Source organism: Eublepharis macularius, chromosome 14, assembly GCF_028583425.1.
Source record: "Eublepharis macularius isolate TG4126 chromosome 14, MPM_Emac_v1.0, whole genome shotgun sequence".
Taxonomy (NCBI): Eukaryota; Metazoa; Chordata; class Lepidosauria; order Squamata; family Eublepharidae; genus Eublepharis; species Eublepharis macularius.
The window spans coordinates 42,551,305-42,572,304 of NC_072803.1; the positions used below are offsets into that span (position 1 = coordinate 42,551,305).

At 45.9% G+C, this 21,000-nt stretch overlaps 1 protein-coding gene across 1 annotated transcript; it reads right to left on the minus strand.

The window, feature by feature from the left end:
• Positions 1 to 733: 733 nt before the first annotated feature.
• LOC129342185 (ficolin-2-like) lies at positions 734 to 17,686 on the minus strand. Its single transcript, XM_054997816.1, has 10 exons — positions 17,587 to 17,686; positions 14,819 to 14,932; positions 12,523 to 12,576; positions 10,999 to 11,034; positions 10,142 to 10,177; positions 8,818 to 8,853; positions 8,337 to 8,464; positions 3,592 to 3,721; positions 2,826 to 2,960; positions 734 to 1,312 (listed from the first exon to the last, which is right to left on the minus strand). The coding sequence occupies exons 1-10, from the start codon at positions 17,672 to 17,674 to the stop codon at positions 1,062 to 1,064; spliced, it is 1,008 nt and encodes a 335-aa protein (XP_054853791.1). The 5' UTR covers positions 17,675 to 17,686; the 3' UTR covers positions 734 to 1,061.
• Positions 17,687 to 21,000: the final 3,314 nt, after the last annotated feature.

Sequence of the window (21,000 nt, forward strand, 5' to 3'; positions counted from 1 at the left end):
CTGAAGAGCATGGGAGCTCCGCTGCAGTGGCACCACAAGCCCTGGAGTGCTCCTGTGCTCCACAGTGGGCCATTTTCTAGAGCCCATTTTAAAAAACGGGCTAGTATAACATAAGACATCACAGTGCTAGCTAGCCAGAACTTCCATTTTTCATTTAGACAACCAGCCTTTTGGTGTATTGGCTAGTTTTAAGCCACTGTATGCTAGAAATATCATGTTAATTGAGCCAGAGAACAATTAGCTAAGCTTCTTCTGGACCATTGTCACTTTCTGTTCCTGCCTTGCATAGCTCATGCCTATAGAATGCATAGCCTATAAGGGCAAACACAGCCCATCACCCTTTTAGGGACTTGGTAACCACTTCCTGTTATTTCAGCTTGTGAGTAGCAATGGAAACAGGATTATCAAGCAGTTATTATATGGCTGGAGGCTGCGTTCATACATATAGCCCTCCTGTACATTCTGTTCCAACAATGAGACTTAAGATATTCCCGATTCCTCAAGTGTATTACCTGGGCACCAATGCTGCTCTCCATGTCTTTCCTACTCAACCTCCCACCCCCACCAGGATGCCACCTCTTCTTGCAAACATCTCCCATTCCTCGTGATTGTGACGGACAGAAAAATGGCACAGGATGTCAAAGTTCTTGAGGCGCACATGACAATGTAATGTTTTTTTAACTTTATTGTAAATGTTGCCAGAAGAATAAACCAAAATTTTTATATCACCAAAGTGCGGTTTATTTGTGTTCAGCGGGCTTGCTTGAGATACATGCCTGTATAAATTACCATTTGAAGATGTTGATTTGTTTGGGATTCCAGCTGGCTCAAGATGTTTGCATGCCAGAGGCAGAAAATCCAGATTTGTCCTTCTATTCATTAACATGGGACATAAGCCACCAGGATGCTTTCCTATGGTGGAGCACTATTAAAGTGGAGGATTTGCAAAATGTTTACTTTACATTCCCTCATTTTGTGAGCAAACAGGGAAACTGTCATCTACTGAGTGCAACTGAAGAGAAAGTCATCCATCAAGTATCTTCTGTCTTCACAGCTTTTGACTATTCCCGTGGCCTGAATTTTATTTCTGAGCGTTTGTAGGAATAGTTGTACCCTCTGCCAGAATTCCAGTTCACACCATCAGCAAAAGTACTGTGAGACCCAAGCCAGTACATCCCATTGAGGTTGCTGTGGTGGCAGGAGTTGTACCACCAGGCTCCTTTGTAAGTTACTGCACATTTACTGTTGCCAGGATCCTGCTGTCTGTCTTTGGTGGAGAATGGCATGCTGTTGTGGTAAGTGAGTGAATCACCTGCAAATGACAGTTTAAATTCTAGTTTGCGGTAGACTGCAGACTAGTATGTCCAGTGAAAGAATCTAGTGGTTATTTGCATAGATCAGCCCCCCGAGAACTTCTGCATTGCCTCTGGTTCAAGGCCTTTCATTGGAATTAGTTTGTACATTTAGATCCTAGTCATCTAGAGTCTGTGCACATGTGCTTGAACTTCGGACCTCTGAACTGATTCCACACAGAAAAGCATAATGTCCAGAGCAATCTGAAAGTGCTGCATGTATGGACACAATGATCAAATACAGAAAACTCTGAACTAGACCTAAATATCTTTTCTAAAAGCAAAATGTATCACCTCTGGCATGGTGGTATTTGGGTCCTGCCTTGACCTAAGAGGTCTTGGTCAGGGCCCCATAGGGGAGTGCAAATAGAAGCTGATCAACTTATGATAGAGGAGTTATTGATCAGAATGAGAAGACAGATTTCAAAAGTTTGACATTCTTTATGGACTGTCCATTCCTTACTGCAAATTCAAGTCAGATGTCACAAACAAATCTGGCATGTATTTCATCATACGTCAGGCTCAAGTGCACCTTCCTTCACTTCACAAAGCACGCCAAGACTGAAGATGGAAATCCAATCAATTCCAAATAGCAGTGATGTCCAAAGGAAGGCAAAAGAGGGCACTTGGCCCTTAACTGAAGTTAGAGTCATACCCCGGATATTATGACATGGTAAAGATGGCCCATGTTGCCTTCATAGCTGCTGCAAATGCAGAGGAATTTGCCTTGGTAACGGAGCCTCCATGTGAGATTTTCTATGCATTTTTGTGCCATCAGCACCTCATAGCCACCATTTTCCCCATTGCTTTTTTTAAAAAAATGTAATTTCTATAGCATTAGAGTCCCAGCACTATAGCACTTGTAACAGTTATCACTTTTTTTCAAAAGTCTTCCAGTGACATGGGAAGGAAAATGGCGCCTGCGAGAGGCTGATTGCATGAAAATGGGGTGGGGGTGGGGAGTAAGAGAATACCAAGAACAGGGAAAACCTAAAAAGAGGACAATTAAAGGACAATGTCACATGGATGCTCTACCCATAAGGATTTTTAAGCACCATCGAATCCTGGTTAAGAATCCCACTGTGAAGGAAAGTAAACCAAAACAGTCCAAGCAGTCACATGCCAAGATCACAACTCATTGAAGTTAGCTGAAGACTGCCATCTTCAACTACCACAGTGTATGAGGACTCAGTGGAAAAGAAGTAATTTTTGGTGACATCTGAAAACACTACCTAAGCCTACAGGGATCTCTTCCTCATTGTCAATGAAACCAGGGTGGAGAAAGCCATATGTAACTCTCATATGACTATCTCCACCCTGGTTTTATTGACAGTTTGACATATTTGGTAGAAATTAGTTGCGGTTGATAAGACATTTGCAACTTTCCTTTCCCTATTCTCTTTCCACATCTCTATGTTTTTCAGTTCTCTCTACTGACTATCGAAGCAGTCGAAAAAGTCTCCAGCCACATACCTGCAGTGCCCTCAAGGAAAGCTCCAACTGCCAGCCTGTACTGATCCACCTCCCCTGAAATATTGAAGGAGTGATATTTGGCCACAGTGTGGGTATTGTCAAAATCGGTGAGATCAATGCGCAGCTCATTTTCTCCTGTCCAAAACAGAAACATATCCTGTTGTTACATTCTGAAACTGCAGTTAAAAAAACCTCCAGCAAATCCAGAGGCAGATCAAGAAACTGATTTTTAAATATGCCTCCAATCACAATCCATCAAGAATCTTTTGTACAAGGTTTGCTGAAATATGCAGGGGATTGCTCTCAAGTGCATAATTCTGTTTGTACACCACACTCTGTTTTCAAAAGTGCTTGTGCTCTATGCGACAGCTTAGAGAGGGGATTGGGTTAGAGTGATGTCTGCCTCATGAAACACATCCCCCAAACCTCATTTCAACCCCACTTTGGTTGCTATAAGCAACTAGGGGCTTGATCAGACCAATTTTCCCTGTCACTGTTTGTTTCCCCCCTTTTTCTCTTTAGCTGATGCTCAGCTGTGGGTCCTAGAGGGTAATGATTATGCTTCATATTAATTGGTCCATTTGCGATTTTTCTTTAATTTATAAATGAATACTCAGAAATCTTTAGCTAGTCTGTGACTGGCCTTGTTTCAGTGCCCTACTGATAGGCATGGGACCATCATGTCTGCCACAACTGAGTGATGACTGGAGCAAAGGAGAAAATTCCAGGTAGAATGAGGGTGAAATAGAGGTGGTAAGCACTTTACCGAGTGAGGTCAAGAGGTGAATGTTGTCATTCCCCAGCCAGAATTCTGTGAGTTGGCTTCCAAATCCTCTCTTGTAAGCGTTCCAATCCCGGTAAAAATCCACAGAGCCATCACTCCGTCTCTGGAACACCTACAAAGAAGAGAGAGGACTTCTGTTGGCTCTCTTCCTAACCATAGCATGAAATATAATTGGGGGGGGGGGGCGGGATGAATCAGAAGAGGACATGAATTTTAATTATGCTCCCCTTGCCAACATCGTTCCATGTGATCACAGTGGTCTCTACTGCTCTCTCAGGGCTGTAGAGAACGAAGAGAAGCCCAAAGTACCATTTCTGTCCAGACCTCAGTGACTGAGGAAACAGCGTCATTATAACGGTTCAAAGGAGAATCACAATGCAATCCTAAAGAGATTACACCTTCTAAACCCATTGACATCAATGAATTTACAAGGGCATAACTCTGTTTAGGATTGCATTATTTGTTCCTAAACTTAAAAAAAAAATTATAATGGAACAATATTAGCTGTATTCTTCCACTTGGAGATATCTTAAGACAAAAATTACAGCTGGTTTATTGAACAATTAAATACAGCTATTCCCTTGAGAGACTGGATAATTTGGAAAAAGATAGAGTAAAACATGAGAGCACTGCAGTGTGATCATTTAATATACAAGAATGTTGATGCAGAAGGTTGTGTCAATTTCTTCAGTAATCTATTGTCCAGTGGCAAGGACAGTGAGCAATTTTGTTTTGCTTGGGAAAAGGCAAATCTATATAGGTACTGTGATTTGACTGACAGATGTTTCTGAACAATAAGGCAAAACAGAATCCAAGAAAGTATAATGTAAACTGAAATCTCACAGATGTTGAAAACTGGCTGGTTAATTTGACATGACATGAAAACCTTCCCTCTAAGATCTACACTACGATAATGAAGACAGTACGGGATATTGATAAGTTGATGTAGAAAACAGAAATTGATTATATCAAAAATGGAACTATACATGTAAATTAGATCCTAATAAACTTAAATAGTGTGGTTGGGCAAAACTATATCTGTGATATATTCCTTAAAGGCTTTTTAAAATTAAGGGACAGTAGATAATTGACACTGGCAATCAAATTAAGCAGGCTTTTTTACATATGCTGTTGAGATGCAAAAAATAGTTATTTTTAGAAAGAAGTAATGTTAGGACCAAAATTAGCATTTCAGCATATGGTACAAAGCCAAATAATAACAATAAAACACTTAATGTCTATACAGCTTATTTCTTTTTTTTTTTATATAATTTTTTATTTTCAATATCTAACATACAACTACTACATACATACATACCCTACAAAACAGTAACTACAAAAGACTACAATAACACAAGGGATAGGAAAGAGGAAAGACAAAAGGAAGAGGGAGGGAGGGGTGGAAAAAAGGGGAAGGTACCCTACAAACACTAAACACTAAACACTACATTTCTGTTTTCCCTTCATACTGCCATTATTCAAAAGTTAAAGCTTTATATTATATTGATGGAGTGGTTGACCTTACTAAATGCAAATTACAATTTAATTTCAAGTTAAATTTTTCTTCCCCTCCTGGGTCCCGGACGGAGTTCTCTCTGCGCAACTGCAGCCGCATTGCTCGTTTCCTCCCCCTCCCCCTCAGACTTCTCCTTTTCGTCTTGCTTGGTGCACTGGAATTCTGGGTTCCTGTCCTCAAAATCCCTTAGTTGATCTTCTGATAATATCTTAAAGGCTTGATCTTTATGGGTGAACCAGATTCCTTCCGGAAATAACCATTTGTACTTTATTCCACGTTCTCTCAGAAGAGCTGCGAACTTTTTATACTTAAAACGTCTTTTCCGGACTAGAAATGGGACGTCTTTCAATATCTTAATTTTGTTGCCCAAGAAGTCCAAATCCGCATTGTATGAATTGTATAGGATAGTGTCCCGGATCCTCTTAGATGAAAAATCGATGATGATCTCGCGCGGCAACTGACGCTTCATTGCATACTTTGAAGTAGCCCGACGGGCTTCCAAAATGGCGCTTTTAACTTCTTCTTTAGTTGCCCTCGCGGGTGTCGCCAATAGTTCCGAGACAAGACCCCGTAAGTCCTCGTTTTCCTCCTCTTTCACATTCTGGAGGCGCAAAATTGTCTGTGTTCGTTCCACTTGTAGCCCGATCAACTGATTCTCCACCAGTTTAAGCTCTTTATTCGTAGCCTTCACGAGTGACGCACTTTCCCGAGCAGACTTCTCTGCCCCCCCCGCTGCTTCCTTGATGGTTTTCACTTCGCTCTCAATTAAGCCCACCCTTTGATCTGTTTCATTCAGCTTGTCAACAAAGGGTTTTATAGCTTCACCAACCGCCCTCCGTACAATTTCCTCCAACGATTCTCCCTTTAAGGCAGCCGAAACTGACTTGCCAAGGGCAGGACTTTGTTTCTTTGTTGCCATTTTGGGGGGGGGGGGCGCCAACCAAATTTTGAGACTCAGCAAAGGGGAAGAGTGAGCCTTCTTGGCTTCAGATCTCACCTCTCCTTCACGTACGCTTGTAATAACAGAAGGAATTCGCTTACTTGTAGGCTCTCGCCTAATTCTGCTCTTTGCCGTTTCTCATGGCCCGGCAGCACTCGAGGCGCCGCGCACGTCCGCCGGCCTCCGTAGGGACAAACGGGCAATTAACCCCCCGCATTGATTCCAGGGGGCTCTTCCCGCAGCGTCCCGGACCCAGCCTCCCTCACTGGGAGTTTTGGGGGCTAATCTTCGCAGATCAGCCGCCCGGACAGGGTGCTCGGCCGCTTCCTCTCGAGCCAGCGAAGAGGAGCGTCCGACATGGCGGAGAAAACGAAACCGAATCGTCTATACAGCTTATTTCAAGGGATTCACATACATTAGCTCAACAATCTTCTCAGCAATCATTTATGGTAGGCTAATCTTTTTATCATACTGTAGATAGGGTCTGAAAAACGGATAAGGAATGTGGCTTTCTTAAGGCAATCTAGGAAATCCATGCCAACAACAGATTCATACCAGAGCCTCCTTTAGGCTACTATTTAGCAATAAACAAAGATCCAGTCATGGATATTTCAGTATCATTGAGGTTTAATACATAAGCTCATTACTGCAATGGTCTACTTCACATTCTCACTGCCCCACTAATTTTGCTGTTGGGGTACATCCCACTGTGTTTTGCATGTATTAATTTAAAAAGTAGAAATGAATGGAGACTGTACACAAGCAGTAAAAAAGATTGATTCTGGTTGCATTATTCGTTCATTATTTGTTTACTTAAAATTGTACAGCCCAGATACTAAATCTTTCCAGGTTCATAAAGTAGCTCAGAAACATACAAAAGAAAAAGAAAAACAATAAATAGACTTTAAAAACACAAATAGAAAAACCGCAACAGTAAAAACCCCTTATTTAAAAAAAAATCAGGTATTATATAGCCAGTGAAAAGGACCGTTTTAGCCTAGTGCCTAAAACTATAGCAAGGTTAGGATCCAGGCGAGCCTTTAGTAGAAGAGAGCTCCATAACTTGGAGCCACCATGAAGAAGTCCCTCTCCTTTGTGGCAACCCACCTTACTTCCACAGGAGAGAGGCACAGGGAGAAGGCCTGTCCGGGAAAAAATACCTGGCAGGCAAAAATCTATGGGAAAAGTTTCTCCATTAAGTATCCTGGCTCCAAACAGCTTAAAAGTAATGATGACTCAATCTTGAATTGGGTATGGAAGCAAACAGGCGGCCTCATGAAGTTCTTTAACAACTATTGGTGTGGTCTGGAATTAGCCCCAGGCAGTAATCTGGCTGCATCATTATGTACCAACTGAAGCCTCCATGCAATAATCCAATCTGGATGTGAATGGAGCATGGGTAGCTGCAGCCAAATTGTGCCTGTTCAGGAATGGCTGGAGCAAAGCCACAAAGGAGATCTATGCCTCCATCTGTAACACAGGATCCAAAAGTACCTGTCCATGGTTGGCATCACCAGTCCCAAACTTATTGGCTCCTGGGACACCACTGAGGCAGGAAGCAGTGGCTCTGAAGGCGAGTGGGGATGCCTGGGGCCACTGGGATCCCAGCCCAGGCTGGTAAACAGGGAGAACAGGCAAAGCAGCCACAGAGGGAGCCACGGCAGGGCCATCCTCAGAGCCAGGCAGGACCACTGCACAGCTCCGTGGAGAGGAGGGTCTCCAGGCACAGGTTGCACCAGTGGGAAGCCCATTAGGAAAGGCTAGCAACAGCAGCAGCCTCTTTAGGCCTGTGCAGGCCAAAGAGGTGGCCATTTTAAGGCTGGCATGAGGGCAGGGTGGAAGGAACGGAGGTGCAGCAGTGGGTTCCAATGGAGCTGGTTCCTGCTGCTTTCCAGATCCCAAAGGGATTGGGGTAACCAGGGGCTACCCCACCCCTGGATGGCCCGTTAATTGTCCAGCCTGGGGAGGGATGGGAGGAAGAACCAGATCTCTCCTATGCAGTTTGGAGGAAAGTGGGAGGATTGGGGGGGGCAGGGTGAGCCAGAACCCCCCTCTCCATAAACTGAAGCTTAACTGCAGAATGGTGCAGAAGGATGCTAGAGGGCACACCAGCCCCAGGCTCCAACCCACAGCAGGGGTAGCCCGACAGTACCCCCACCTTACAACCCTTCAAGTGAGATTTCTTTTTCAGCTTTAGCAGTTTTTGTAAGGTGCGTCACTTATAGCAAGAAAAGGAGATAGTCTCTTCTTTGCCTCCCAGTTTGGACTTACAATCCAGCCACCTCCCTCCGTGTCCATGTCACACAGCACAGTCAGCGGCACACAGTCCCGGGGGTAGATGGTGTACCAGCCACTCAGAATCACCCCCTTGGCTAAGAGCTCTTTGCAGTTCTTTGCCCCTAGACAGAAGAGAAAACCAGTATTTGTGAATGGCAAGTCACAGGTTTCTGTTTTGTGGCGCACCCAGCAGACAATAAAAAATCCCAGTTTGGGGAGAAGAGCTGAGTTCTCGCAGCCATGGAAGAAACAAAAGTCACAGGCAAGTGCACTCTCTGATCTGTCATTACCTGAACCAATATGGGCTGGGGGAAGGCTGGTGGAAAGAAATGATTTGTGCTAGAGGGGAGCAAAGGCTGGCCAACAAGGGAAAAAAACAAAGGTCATGGATCAAGACATTTCTGCTGCCACAAGCTTTCATCGCTGTACAGGATGTGACTTATTAACTATGAAGAGGTTCTGGGAAAGCACTTACCCTTCTTACAGTGGAGAACATTCAGTTCTTTCTCTCCTGCATAAAAGACACAGGAAGAAAAGGAAAGCAAATCAAGCTAGAAAAAATATAACTCCTCTGTACGACCATTTTCCTTCCCATGAATCTCAGGCATTTTGTCTTTGAGAATCAAAAGCACACACATTTTAATAAGGCTTATGCAGAAGAACTTCCTAGTGGATTGTGCTCATTGCGTTTATTTTTCAGCTACATGATTCACTTTTTCCCTTTAGGGCTGCTGCTCACCCACCATGCCAGCTAGCAGTAGAGGGAAGCCCAACAGGACTAAACCAACCTGTAGTTGCGCACTTGCCTGGAAATGCCAAAACTGGAAGGGGGTATTCAGCCCCTAGTAAGCCACTGCATAGAGCTGATGGACTGAAAGGACTGCGCCTGCACATTTGTAGCTCAAACATTTCAAGTATGGACGGGGACAGTGGAATTTTACTTCCTCCATGTGCCCAGGGTGCTTTGAAGTTTAGATTCTCAAACGGTAGATCCTTGCGCTGTATCATAAGCTTCTCTTGAAGTGGTTTTAAAAGCAGTTTTGCCTTGCAACAATCTGTGTGTGGAAGAGTCTGCCATTTCGGAAACACACATTCAAAGCCCTGTCGGGGCTCAAAACTTCTGATCCATTTAGAATACAAACACTGAATTTTAAAGTATCTCATGTATCTCCAGGGACTAAATTCTTGTTTAGTCTAACAGAAATGACATTTCTCCTACTATTTCTTCACATTTACTAATACTTTTTTGCAGGGCTTTTTTCTGGGAAAAGAGGTGGAGGAACTCAGAGCTGGAACTCAGGACTGCACTTTGGGTCAGCTGGAACAAGGGGGAGTTTTTTAAAGTTTAAATCACCCTCGGCAAAAATGGTCACACGACCAGTGGCCCCGCCCCCTGATCTCCAGGCAGAGGGGAGTTTAGATTGCGCTCCACGCCGCTGAGCGAAGGGCAATCTAAACTCCCCTCTGTCTGGAGATCAGGGGGCGGGGCCACTGGCCATGTGACCATTTTCAAGAGTTGCCGGAACTCCATTCTACTGCATTCCAGGGCCGATTCCTGACGGCCCTCTGCATTCCGAAACGTCGCGCGTCATTGCGCGGAAAATGCGCGTTTTCCGTGCGACGACGCGCGACGTTTTGGAATGCAGAGGGCCGTCTGGAATCGGCCCAGCTGAAAAAAAGCCCTGCTTTTTTGTTGATTCCACACCCCATTCCCCCCCATTCTATTTGAGTCACTCCACAAGTACTCTAAGCCCAATCCTAAGGAATACAAAAGCAAGACAGAGATGTTTACCACTCACCTAATGTTGCTGGGGTCCCTGGGTCGCCTTTGTCCCCTAGTAATGAAAGCAGAAACACTTACTTAATCTTCATATCTCCAAATGGCTAGAAGTCCCATAGGCAGCACTACCTGAGTGGGGTTCCTTCAGAAGAGAGTCTCATTTATTTATTTAAAACATTTTTAGGCTGGCTTTCCACATAACTTAGGGTCTCCAAGGCAGCAAACAAAAATACATATAGATGCATACAAAACAATTAAAAACAATTAAAACAAACAGACGCATGAAGGGAAGGAAGGTCAGTAAGAATCAATGAGGCAACACCGGACCAAAAAAAAAAAAGAAACATCTTATGGTGTCTTTCTAATATTGAATTTATTCACAGCCATACATGTGCAGACAGATAATGACCAAGAGGCATCTACAGGAAAGCTGATATCTCCACCATAGCTAAAGTGGGAGAGATCCTGCACCCTAAAACACCTCATGTAACTCATGGATTCATCTGTCTGCTTATCTCTTTTTTTCCAAATACCTGTGTGCTTGTTCACTCTCTCGCACACTCACACTTTCTCTCACACTCACACTCTCTCGCACACTTACACTCACCCTCTCCCCTCAGGTGGCATGGGTTACCACCATGGATATTTAACAGAGAAGCCAGAGGACTCTCACTCAACAACAAGCACCCACTGTGGAAACATCCACCAACAATTTGGAATTATCAAATTAATAAAGGAATGGACAGCATCCTCAGGTTTTCCTCAACAGAAGCTCCCAGACCATTAGGCAAGGTTTAGCTCCAAAATATAATAAAATCAGCATCATTGGAGGCCTTGCCATGTAACCCAAAAACTACATAACAGTTTTCTATTTACCTTTTGTGCCAGTAGGACCCACGTCACCTCTCTCTCCTAGTTAAAGTGGAGGGAAAAGAGGAAAGAATCAGCAATACTCTTGTAGGTCATAGATCCAGAGGAGTTAGCCGTGTTAGTCTGTAGTAGCAAAATCAAAAAGAGTCCAGTAGCACCTTTAAGACTAACCAATTTTATTGTAGCATAAGCTTTCGAGAATCAAGTTCTCTTCATCAGATGCCTGATCAAAACTGGGCCGATACAGAAGAGGAGGGGGGAAGAGAGAGAGAGAGGAAAGAAGGGGACATAAATCACAAGGGGACAGAATGCAATTAGCATGGAGGCAATCAAAACATTCCTTTGCTTGGAAATGTAAACATCTCCTACACATTGGGGTATGCCTTCTGGTAATACCTGGCTGAAAATATAACCCCTAAATTGCTATTTTGGATCAGATCAGGTATACCCAAAGTGACCCAAAAATTCTGGGAGTAACAGAAATCAATCTCCTGAAATTTTAGAAGTGGTTTGGAGGCCAGGGAAACCATTGGCCTTGGGGAAACAGCAGTTAGTTGGCATCTCTCTTTCCTTTAAATTTTAAAGGGCCATTCCTCTTTAAGACATGCCAACTAAAGGCTGAGGGGCTCAGGTAGACCTGGCCTCCCCCCACCCCGCCCAGGTCTCTACACTTTAAAAGGTAAGGAAGGACAAAATCAGCATGCCCTTACCATTCTGACATTGTTCGTACTGAAGGCTTCTTCCCACTGTCAGCATAAGAGGCAGCAGAACTCATCCCCCCCCCCACAGCTGGAAAATGGTGGGTGGGACAGCTGAGGGGTTCCTGGAGTAGTTTGACTGGTGGGCTCCTGCACGCATGCAAGGCAGAGCTGCCTCATGCAAATCCCCTACAGACAGTAGACTAGGATGTAGTGGTCCCATTATTACCCGGTCACTATACCTGGTCTACCACCCATAGGAGATTCCTGCAAGGCATCTAAACCTCACTAGTGTGCAGGATTCCACTGACCAGCTGTTTTTCAGCTGTGAAGGCACGGCCTGCCATCTTTGATACTGGGAGGGATGCTGCTGGCATGGTAATTCCAGGCCAGTTCAGTCCTTCCTTCCATTTTAAAAGTTAAATACATTTGGGGGGAGGCCAGATCTATCAGACCCTCTCAACTCTTGGTTGGCATCTCTTAAAGGGGAATGGCCCTGTGTTTCAAAATCAAGAGTCTCCCACTCTCTGAAAGAAGTTCTCTCTCCTTGCCCCTTATGCCTAGCGTTGTTTCCTAGGCTGCCTTCATGTGCTTTCTTTCCTCTTCCTCTCAAATCCCTCCACAGAACTCTCCTTTCCAGGCCACCTTGGCTTAAGCTCTTTAATCCACATGCCTAGCTGTAATCAAACCCAAGTCCATCTGAATAAACTCACATTTCCCTTTTTCTATTCCAAGCCTGACTGTTAAGCATTCTAAGACCAAAGGTACCCCCCTCTTCCTAGCCTGTTTTCCTATTATCTTTATCAGCAAAACTCAGCATTCTGCACATTACCTTTCTCTCCAGCTGGGCCAGTTTTCCCTGGACTTCCCCGAGGTCCTGTGTCTCCTGAGTGGGGGAGGAAGCAAACAAGAGTAGGCAGTTAAGCTACAACTTGAATCAGTTACAGTCTTGAAGGAAGAATTCAGCTGCCTGGTGGAATTTATTTGCACTTACTATTCACTCACCATAAAGGGCTAGTATGAAAATAGCAACAACAACAACCCCATGTTCTAGAGTTGCCAGCTTCCAGGTGGTGGCTGGAGATCTCCCAGAATTACAACTTATCTTCAGTCGACAGAGATCAGTTTCCCTGGAGAAAATGCTTGCTTTGGAGAGTAGCCTCAATGGCATTATACCCTGCCTAGGTCCCTCCCCTCCCCAAACCCCACCCTCTTTTGGCTGCACTGCTCGAAATCTCCAGAAATTTCCCAACCTGGAGATGGCAACCCAGAGAGAGCTGGGGAGAACTGGGGAGAAGCATGAAAAGAAGGGAACCAAAGGCCAGACTCTGAAAGAACTTTGGTACCCTCTGGTGGCCTTGGTGGATAAAATTGCATCATCATCTATCTAATAGCCAAGTGTGGGCTGTGGGGGGAGCCACCCCCATAGTGGAAGTGAGGCTGGGGTTGGGCAGGCTGGAGAGAGCAGCCACCTCCGCTGCCACTGAGGCAGCAAAGCAGAGTCAGATGGGCAGGTGGGAAGCCACTGCAGTGGCAAAGCTGGAATCAGCAGGGTTGGTGTGAGGGGGGGATGGACACCCCACGATTCTCATGGGTTCCCGTTGTGTATACTGTAATGGGCTAATCATTAAAGATGTGTCTATAGCTGCAATTGCTCCTGGTGTTTCTTCGGGGTCATGGTGCCGTGCCACTGTCCCCTTGGGAGGCCTATGAGGAACCATAGGGCCAAGCTAGAAGTGACGAATTACACTTGAATGGCAAGTGAAGAGACTCATGTGTATTCCTCCCTGTTCATTTGCGCTCCACTTGCGCTTCACTCAATTGAGTGGAGCACAAGTGAACAGGGACGAATACATGTGAGTCTGTTCACTTGCCATTCAAGTGTAATTCATCACTTATAGCTTGGCCTATAGTATAGAGGAGTAATGGAAGTCCTTAGATCAGCTATGAAGAATGGATGACCTACGGCTTCCATTTCCCCTGTGGTACACCATAGCGACCGAGGGAAACTGTTTGATAGTTGCCTGTAAAGACACTAAAGGCTAGAGGCTGGTTGGGGAATTGAGAGAGGGTGGTGGTACTGTTGGCCATGTCCTCCTTTGTGTCTTCAGACTGGATTGGTATCCTTCGCACTGAAAAAAACGTGAAGACAATTTTGAGAGTTTTTTAGGCTGAGTGATATGAGACAGGAAATTTAAAATCTGAATTGTGGTGGGAGGAAATGATCTCACAGGAAGGAGAGAAGTTGGAGGAGCTGACCTTTGACCTAGATGTAACATCAAAAGATATGGCACTACATCCTTGCTGAGCACCTTTCTCAAACTGCAGCCTCTTCAGGCACTGCTCCCAAATATCCAAGTATTTTTCAAGCCAGAGATGATGACCCTAGCTGTAATTCTGAGAGAACTCCAGGCCCAACTTTGAGGTTGGTAATCCTAATTTAAAATGTTAAATCACATATAAAGGTTTCTTTGTCAGGCTTGTTCATTAGTCACAACAATTGGGAAACTACTCGACTGTGGCTGGTCCTTGCTAGCTATGACCTGCTTTCTCCCAATCCCTTCACATTTGCCTCACCTCATCTAGTATAACCAGGGGTCATTTCATAGAAAAAGAGCTGGAGGAACTCATTAGCATAACTCATTAGCATATGCCACACCCCTTGACATCACCAGAAGTGTGTCATTAGCATGACTGATTTGCATATGCCACACCCCCTGACATCACCTATCCTGGCTGTTTTGGACCCAATCCTGGCCATTCAGGGCCGAAATTGGGCTCAAAATGGCAAAAAGGGGCCCTAAATGACCGAAAGTTGCCATTTTGGGCCCTTTGGGCCCTGGTTTGAGGCTGAAACGGCCCAGATCAGACCCCACCAGGCACCAATCCAATCCAGGCTGTTTCAGCCCCAATCCAGGCCAAAACGGTCCCAAAATGGCTGAAAGACAGGTGGGCAGGGCCACCTGACATGACCTCTTTGGAGAACTACCAGAACTACGTTCCTGCGCATTCCCCCTCAAAATGAGCCCTGAGTATAACTACTCTCTGCCCTGCATGCTGCAGTTACTGGTTCTTGGGCCAGTCTCAATCCCAGAATTTTGTTTTTACCAAATCTGGTATCCACATACCCCTTGCGCCATCAGTGCCCGAGTCCCCTTTGGGCCCTGTTGCACCAGGAACCCCTGGACATCCTCGGAGGATGGCAAGCTTCTCATCACCATTCAGACCCACGATATTCACTTCTGCAAAAAAGTATATTGTTTGCAATGAAGAGCAACTTTCTGCAATGCATTATATCCAGCAAAGCATGAGCTCCAGAGGTGTAGAGACCCACGTATAGAGCAAGACAGCAGAGTGGGATTTCTGTACACAGAAACATGCACGCCCTGGCTTCTGTAATGCAAACTTTAGCTCTATTAAGTTTCTACCTCTTAGGTCATAGAAACAGTAAGGGGCAACACCCTTTGTTGTACTTGCCACAAAACAAAAGGGCCATTTTAAAAGGGCCTAGAAGACTGTTATAAAATAGGTGGCAAAGCAGAGGGAGGGGGAAGCAGCTTAATGGTGGTTGTTGTGGGTTTTCCGGGCTGTATTGCCGTAGTCTTGGCATTGTAGTTCCTGACGTTTCGCCAGCAGCTGTGGCTGGCATCTTCAGAGGTGTAGCACCAAAAGACAGAGATCTCTCAGTGTCACAGTGTGGAAAAGATGTCTTTTGGTGCTACACCTCTGAAGATGCCAGCCACAGCTGCTGGCGAAATGTCAGGAACTACAATGCCAAGACCACGGCAATACAGCCTGGAAAACCCACAACAACCATCGTTCTCCGGCCGTGAAAGCCTTCGACAATACAGCTTAATGGTATTTCTACCCCCTCCCCAAAAAAACCCTATGCTAGGAATTCTGTGAGCAAAGGAGTGCATAGCTGCCTGAATGTGTTTTCTTCATCCGTCTTTTAAAAAGGTGTGTGTGTTAATATTTTATTAAACTGTCATGCCGAAAATTGGAACGAACTTTAGAGCCAATGGTTCAAGGAACACCTCTCGCCTGAACTTAAGTGCTGAATTTTTAATTGGAGACTGTGCATTCTTCAAATGTTCCATGACAGTAAGAGAGGTCGATGGCCTCTTCGATGGCTTCTTCTCGCAGCAGAGCACTCCTCGTTCTTCACCTGCACTCTGCCTGACTTGTTGTGAATCAGAAATTCCACACTGGGGAGGGATACTTAGGAAGCTACTTAAGGGGACCATTGAAAGCCTTTCCTCTGGATGGGCCAGCTGGCCATAGGATAGACACTGAATTCACCTCCAGCTGCATAGCTGCCTATGGGGGAATGCATTGGTGGTAACAGCACAGTTAAGACTGTTCAGAAGTAGTCTCATATGCATAACCTATAGTTTTGTGAATGATTTGCGAAGTATGCAATTGACATTTCTTCACATTTAGTCCATAGCATATTACATGTTCATATCTAGTGTCAATGTATATTAAAAATAACTTTAAAATACAATAGATTGGAATTTCAAGATTTTGTTGTTGTTGCTAAAAACATCATAAGCTACCAAACACATTTCGAGCATTATAGTGCTATGCACAAATTATAATGGGGAAAAAGGGTGAAAGTGGGAGGGTTTTGAATTTTCAGATATTTGGCAGTTCAAGGCATCATGTACACATGAAAATATTCTAATAAAATGTGCAGAGTGAACTGCTAACTGGTAAAGCAAGATTTGGGTCCAGGAGCACCTTAAAGACCAACTAGATTTCCAGGATATGAGCTTTCGGGAGCCAGAGCTCCCTTTGTCAGATACTGGTCGGTGACTTGATATAACCAAGCCCATTACTGAATCCACTTGCATGCAGGAGATAAGGGGAGTAACGATCAAAAACCAACTAGATGTTTCAACATCAATTATTGTTGCAATTCTGCTCATTTTTGCATACTACAAATTTGAAAATAATTTTGAGCTTCAAAAGGAGACCTTAGTGATTGTTGTAGATAGGCTACATTCCATTCTATGGCAACAAGAATTAATACACATTTATGTAGGAAATGTGACCTGGCACAAATTTTCAGAGCAATGTGGCTCTGCCTTCAGATTTTAAATTTTTTTACTGGAGATACATTTCAACATGTATAGTGCAAAAATTCCACAAAATCCATTACAATGATGCAATCCCTAAACATTTGTTGATTTGTGAGGGAATACTGTGCCTGGACCATGCTGCATGCAAAGCTGGGGCTCTAGCATGACTGAATCACAGCCTGTTCCCAAAATGAATGAAGAGGGTGAGTAAACAAACTGATGGATCAGGAGAGTGGGTGGTATAGCAATGCCCCCCTCCCCCTTATACCTAGGTTCAAATCCCTGCTCTGCCATGGAAGCTCTCTGGGTAACCTTGGGCCAGTCACACAGTCTCAGCCTAACCTACCGTACAGGGTTGTTGTGAGGATAAAATGGAGAAGAGAAGAATAATGGAAACTGTTTTGGCTTTCCAGTGGTGAGAAAGGTAAGGTTTAAATGAATAAGGAAGGAAGGAAATATCAAAGTCAACTCACATTCTTGCAATTTTGTATTAAAACGTGAGTTCATATTCTTTTTCATTCAAGCTTTTGAAGAGAAAAAGAAATGTGCCTTAACTATGATTGCCGTTGGGTTTAGGGAGGCTTTTTTAAAAAGGTCTTTTACCAAAGACTTGTATTTATTTTCAAACATTTCTCCAAAATGTAGTTAAACACTAACATCTGAAAATGGCAACATTCAAGAGTTTTTGACTGAAAGACAATGAAAATCTGTCTCTAGAGCCCAATTTTCTTTCAGCTTCTGTCACACAGCAAATCACATCCCTAAACTACAGCAGCTCACCCTGGTCCCAGGTTACCCTGTTTAAAACTCACCTGGACAGGTGTCTGTTGCATTTCCAGGATATACTACTGCCTTCAAGCAGAGTAGGAAAAGAAAAATTTGCTCTGCATTCTTCCTCATTGCTGCAACTTGGGTAACTTTTCTGTCTGCTCTGCCCTGAGTATTTAAGAACTGATGGGATTGTACGAAGCTGAAGTTGGTTACTTATTCCCAGTTCCTTATTCGCACTTCCTTATTCCTTATTCGTTATTCGCAAAGCCAAAGAAAAATATTGTGGGAAAACTGAAAAGCTCTACACTCCAAAATGAAGTTTGCAGGGGCACATATTATACACCTTCATATTCACAAGACTCAGCATTCTAAGTGGACCTATGCTGGGTCATCCTACAAAACCCAGATTTTGAGTAAACAGCTTCAAAATAGGATCCCCCCAGAACAATTCAATAAGAAGAAAGGGGCAGCAGCTGCAGCAGGAAAAAACTTTGGATCACCCCAAATCACACAGATCCGAACTCCAGAGACTGTCCCCCACAAGAGGACATGAGCAGGTGCTGATCCAGTCTCTGGTTCTGGACCTCAGGCATTGCATGTGGCCTGCCACCAAGCACCCAGTATTAGACATTTTTTGAATAAGCAAATGGTGAAATTATAAGCCCCCTGCAACCCCAAATAATCTTTGGATCACCCCAAATCACATACCCCTGAACTCCAGAGCCTGTCCCCCACAAGAGGACATGTGCTGGTACTGATCCAGTCTCTGGTTCTGGACCTAAGGCCTCGCATGTGGCCTGCTTCCAAGCACCCAATATTAGACATTTTTTGAATAAGGAAATGGTGAAATTATAAGCCCCCTGCAACCCCAAATAATCTTTGGATCACCCCAAATCACACACCCCAGAACACCAGAGACTGTCCCCCACAAGAGGACATGTGCTGGTGCTGATCCAGTCTCTGGTTTTGGACCTAAGGCCTCGCATGTGGCCTGCTTCCAAGCACCTATTATTACACATGGCATTGACAATGGAACTGGTGAAAATATAAGCCCCCTGCAACCCCAAATAATCTTTGGATCACCCCAAATCACACACCCCTGAACTCCAGAGCCTGTCCCCCACAAGAGGACATGTGCTGGTGCTGATCCAGTCTTTGGTTCTGGACCTCAGGCCGCGCATGTGGCCTGATTCCAAGCACCCAGTATTAGACCTTTTTTTGAATAGGGAAATGGGGAAAATATAAGCCTCCTGCAACCCCAAATAATCTTTGGATCACCCCAAATCACACACCCCTGAACTCCAGGGCCTGTCCTCCACAAGAGGACATGTGCTGGTGCTGATCCAGTCTCTGGTTCTGGACCTCAGGCCTCACATGTGGCCTGCTTCCAAGCACGCAAAATTAGACTAATACAAGGTTCTTGCCAGCATGCCACATAGGAGGGCTCAGCTCCAAAACTAGAGAATGGATCAGAAACAGCATATGAGCTGCGGCGGGGGACAGTCTCTGGAGTTCAGATCTGTGTGATTTGATCCAAAGATTATTTGGGGTTGCAGGGGGCTTATATTTTCACCAGTTCCTTATTCAAAGAAAGTCTAATATTGGGTGCTTGGAAGCAGGCCACATGCGAGGCCTTAGGTCCAGAAGCAGAGACTGGATCAGCACCAGCACATGTCCTCTTGTGGGGGACAGTCTCTGGAGTTCAGGGGTGTGTGATTTCGGGTGATCCAAAGATTATTTGGGGTTGCAGGGGGCTTATATTTTCACCAGTTCCATAGTCAATGCCATGTGTAATAATGGGTGCTTGGAAGCAGGCCACATGCGAGGCCTGAGGTCCAGAACCAGAGACTGGATCAGTACCAGCACATGTCCTCTTGTGGGGGACAGGCTCTGGAGTTCAGGGGTATGTGATTTGGGGTGATCCAAAGATTATTTGGGGTTGCAGGGGGCTTATAATTTCACCATTTGCTTATTCAAAAAATGTCTAATACTGGGTGCTTGGTGGCAGGCCACATGCAATGCCTGAGGTCCAGAACCAGAGACTGGATCAGCACCAGCTCATGTCCTCTTGTGGGGGACAGTCTCTGGAGTTCGGATCTGTGTGATTTGGGGTGATCCAAAGTTTTTTCCTGCTGCAGCTGCTGCCCCTTTCTTCTTGTTGAATTGTTCTGGGGGGTGAATATGAAGGTGTATAATATGTGCCCCTGCACACTTCATTTTGGAGTGTAGAGCTTTTCAGTTTTCCCACAATATTTTTCTTTGGCTTTGCGAATAACGAATAAGGAATAAGGAAGTGCGAATAAGGAACTGGGAATAAGTAACCAACTTCAGCTTCGTAGTTGGTTCCCAGTTCTCAGTTCCTTATTCGCAGTTCCTTATTCCTTATACGTTATTTGCAAAGCCAAAGAAAAATATTGTGGGAAACTGAAAAGCTATAACTCCAAAATGAAATTTGTAGGGGCACATATTATACACATCCATATTAATAAGACTCAGCACTCTAAGGGGACCTATACTGGGTCGTCCTACAAAACCCAGATCTTGAGTAAACAGCTTCAAAATAGGATTCCCCCAGAACATTTCAATAAGAAGAAAGGGGCGGCAGCTGCAGCAGAAAAATACTTTAGTCACCCCAAATCACATAGATCTGAACTCAAGAGATTGTCCCCTACAAGAGGACATGTGCTGTTGCTGATCCAGTTTCTGGTTCTGGACCTAAGGCCTCCTATGTGGCCTGCCCGGAAAAATATTTTTTTAGGCATTGCTGTGAATAAGGAAGCGGGGAACTATAAGCCCTCTGAAACCCCAAACAATCTTTGGCTGACCCCAAATCACACACCCCTGAACTGTAGAGACTGGGGGGGGCGCGTGCGGCGGGACGGGGGGCCTCGGGGGGAGCGGCGCAGCCGCGACCCCCGGGGGCCCCCGGCCCGCCGCAGGCGGGACGGGGGGCCTCGGGGGGAGCGGCGCAGCCGCGACCCCCGGGGGCCCCCGGCCCGCCGCAGGCGGGACGGGGGGCCTCGGGGGGAGCGGCGCAGCCGCGACCCCCGGGGGCCCCCGGCCCGCCGCAGGCGGGACGGGGGGCCTCGGGGGGAGCGGCGCAGCCGCGACCCCCGGGGGCCCCCGGCCCGCCGCAGGCGGGACGGGGGGCCTCGGGGGGAGCGGCGCAGCCGCGACCCCCGGGGGCCCCCGGCCCGCCGCAGGCGGGACGGGGGGCCTCGGGGGGAGCGGCGCAGCCGCGACCCCCGGGGGCCCCCGGCCCGCCGCAGGCGGGACGGGGGGCCTCGGGGGGAGCGGCGCAGCCGCGACCCCCGGGGGCCCCCGGCCCGCCGCAGGCGGGACGGGGGGCCTCGGGGGGAGCGGCGCAGCCGCGACCCCCGGGGGCCCCCGGCCCGCCGCAGGCGGGACGGGGGGCCTCGGGGGGAGCGGCGCAGCCGCGACCCCCGGGGGCCCCC

Bases quoted from the DNA above. Each gene is read 5' to 3' on its own strand.
- LOC129342185 (XM_054997816.1), bottom strand. From the start codon at position 17,674: ATGAGGAAGAATGCAGAGCAAATTTTTCTTTTCCTACTCTGCTTGAAG. The intron at 8,465-8,817 runs GTAAGTGCTTTC...TCTTCTGTCTAG, and splicing joins TGTTCTCCACTGTAAGAAGG to GGGCAAAGAACTGCAAAGAG. The intron at 2,961-3,591 runs GTAAAGTGCTTA...TGTTTTGGACAG, and splicing joins TCACCTCTTGACCTCACTCG to GAGAAAATGAGCTGCGCATT.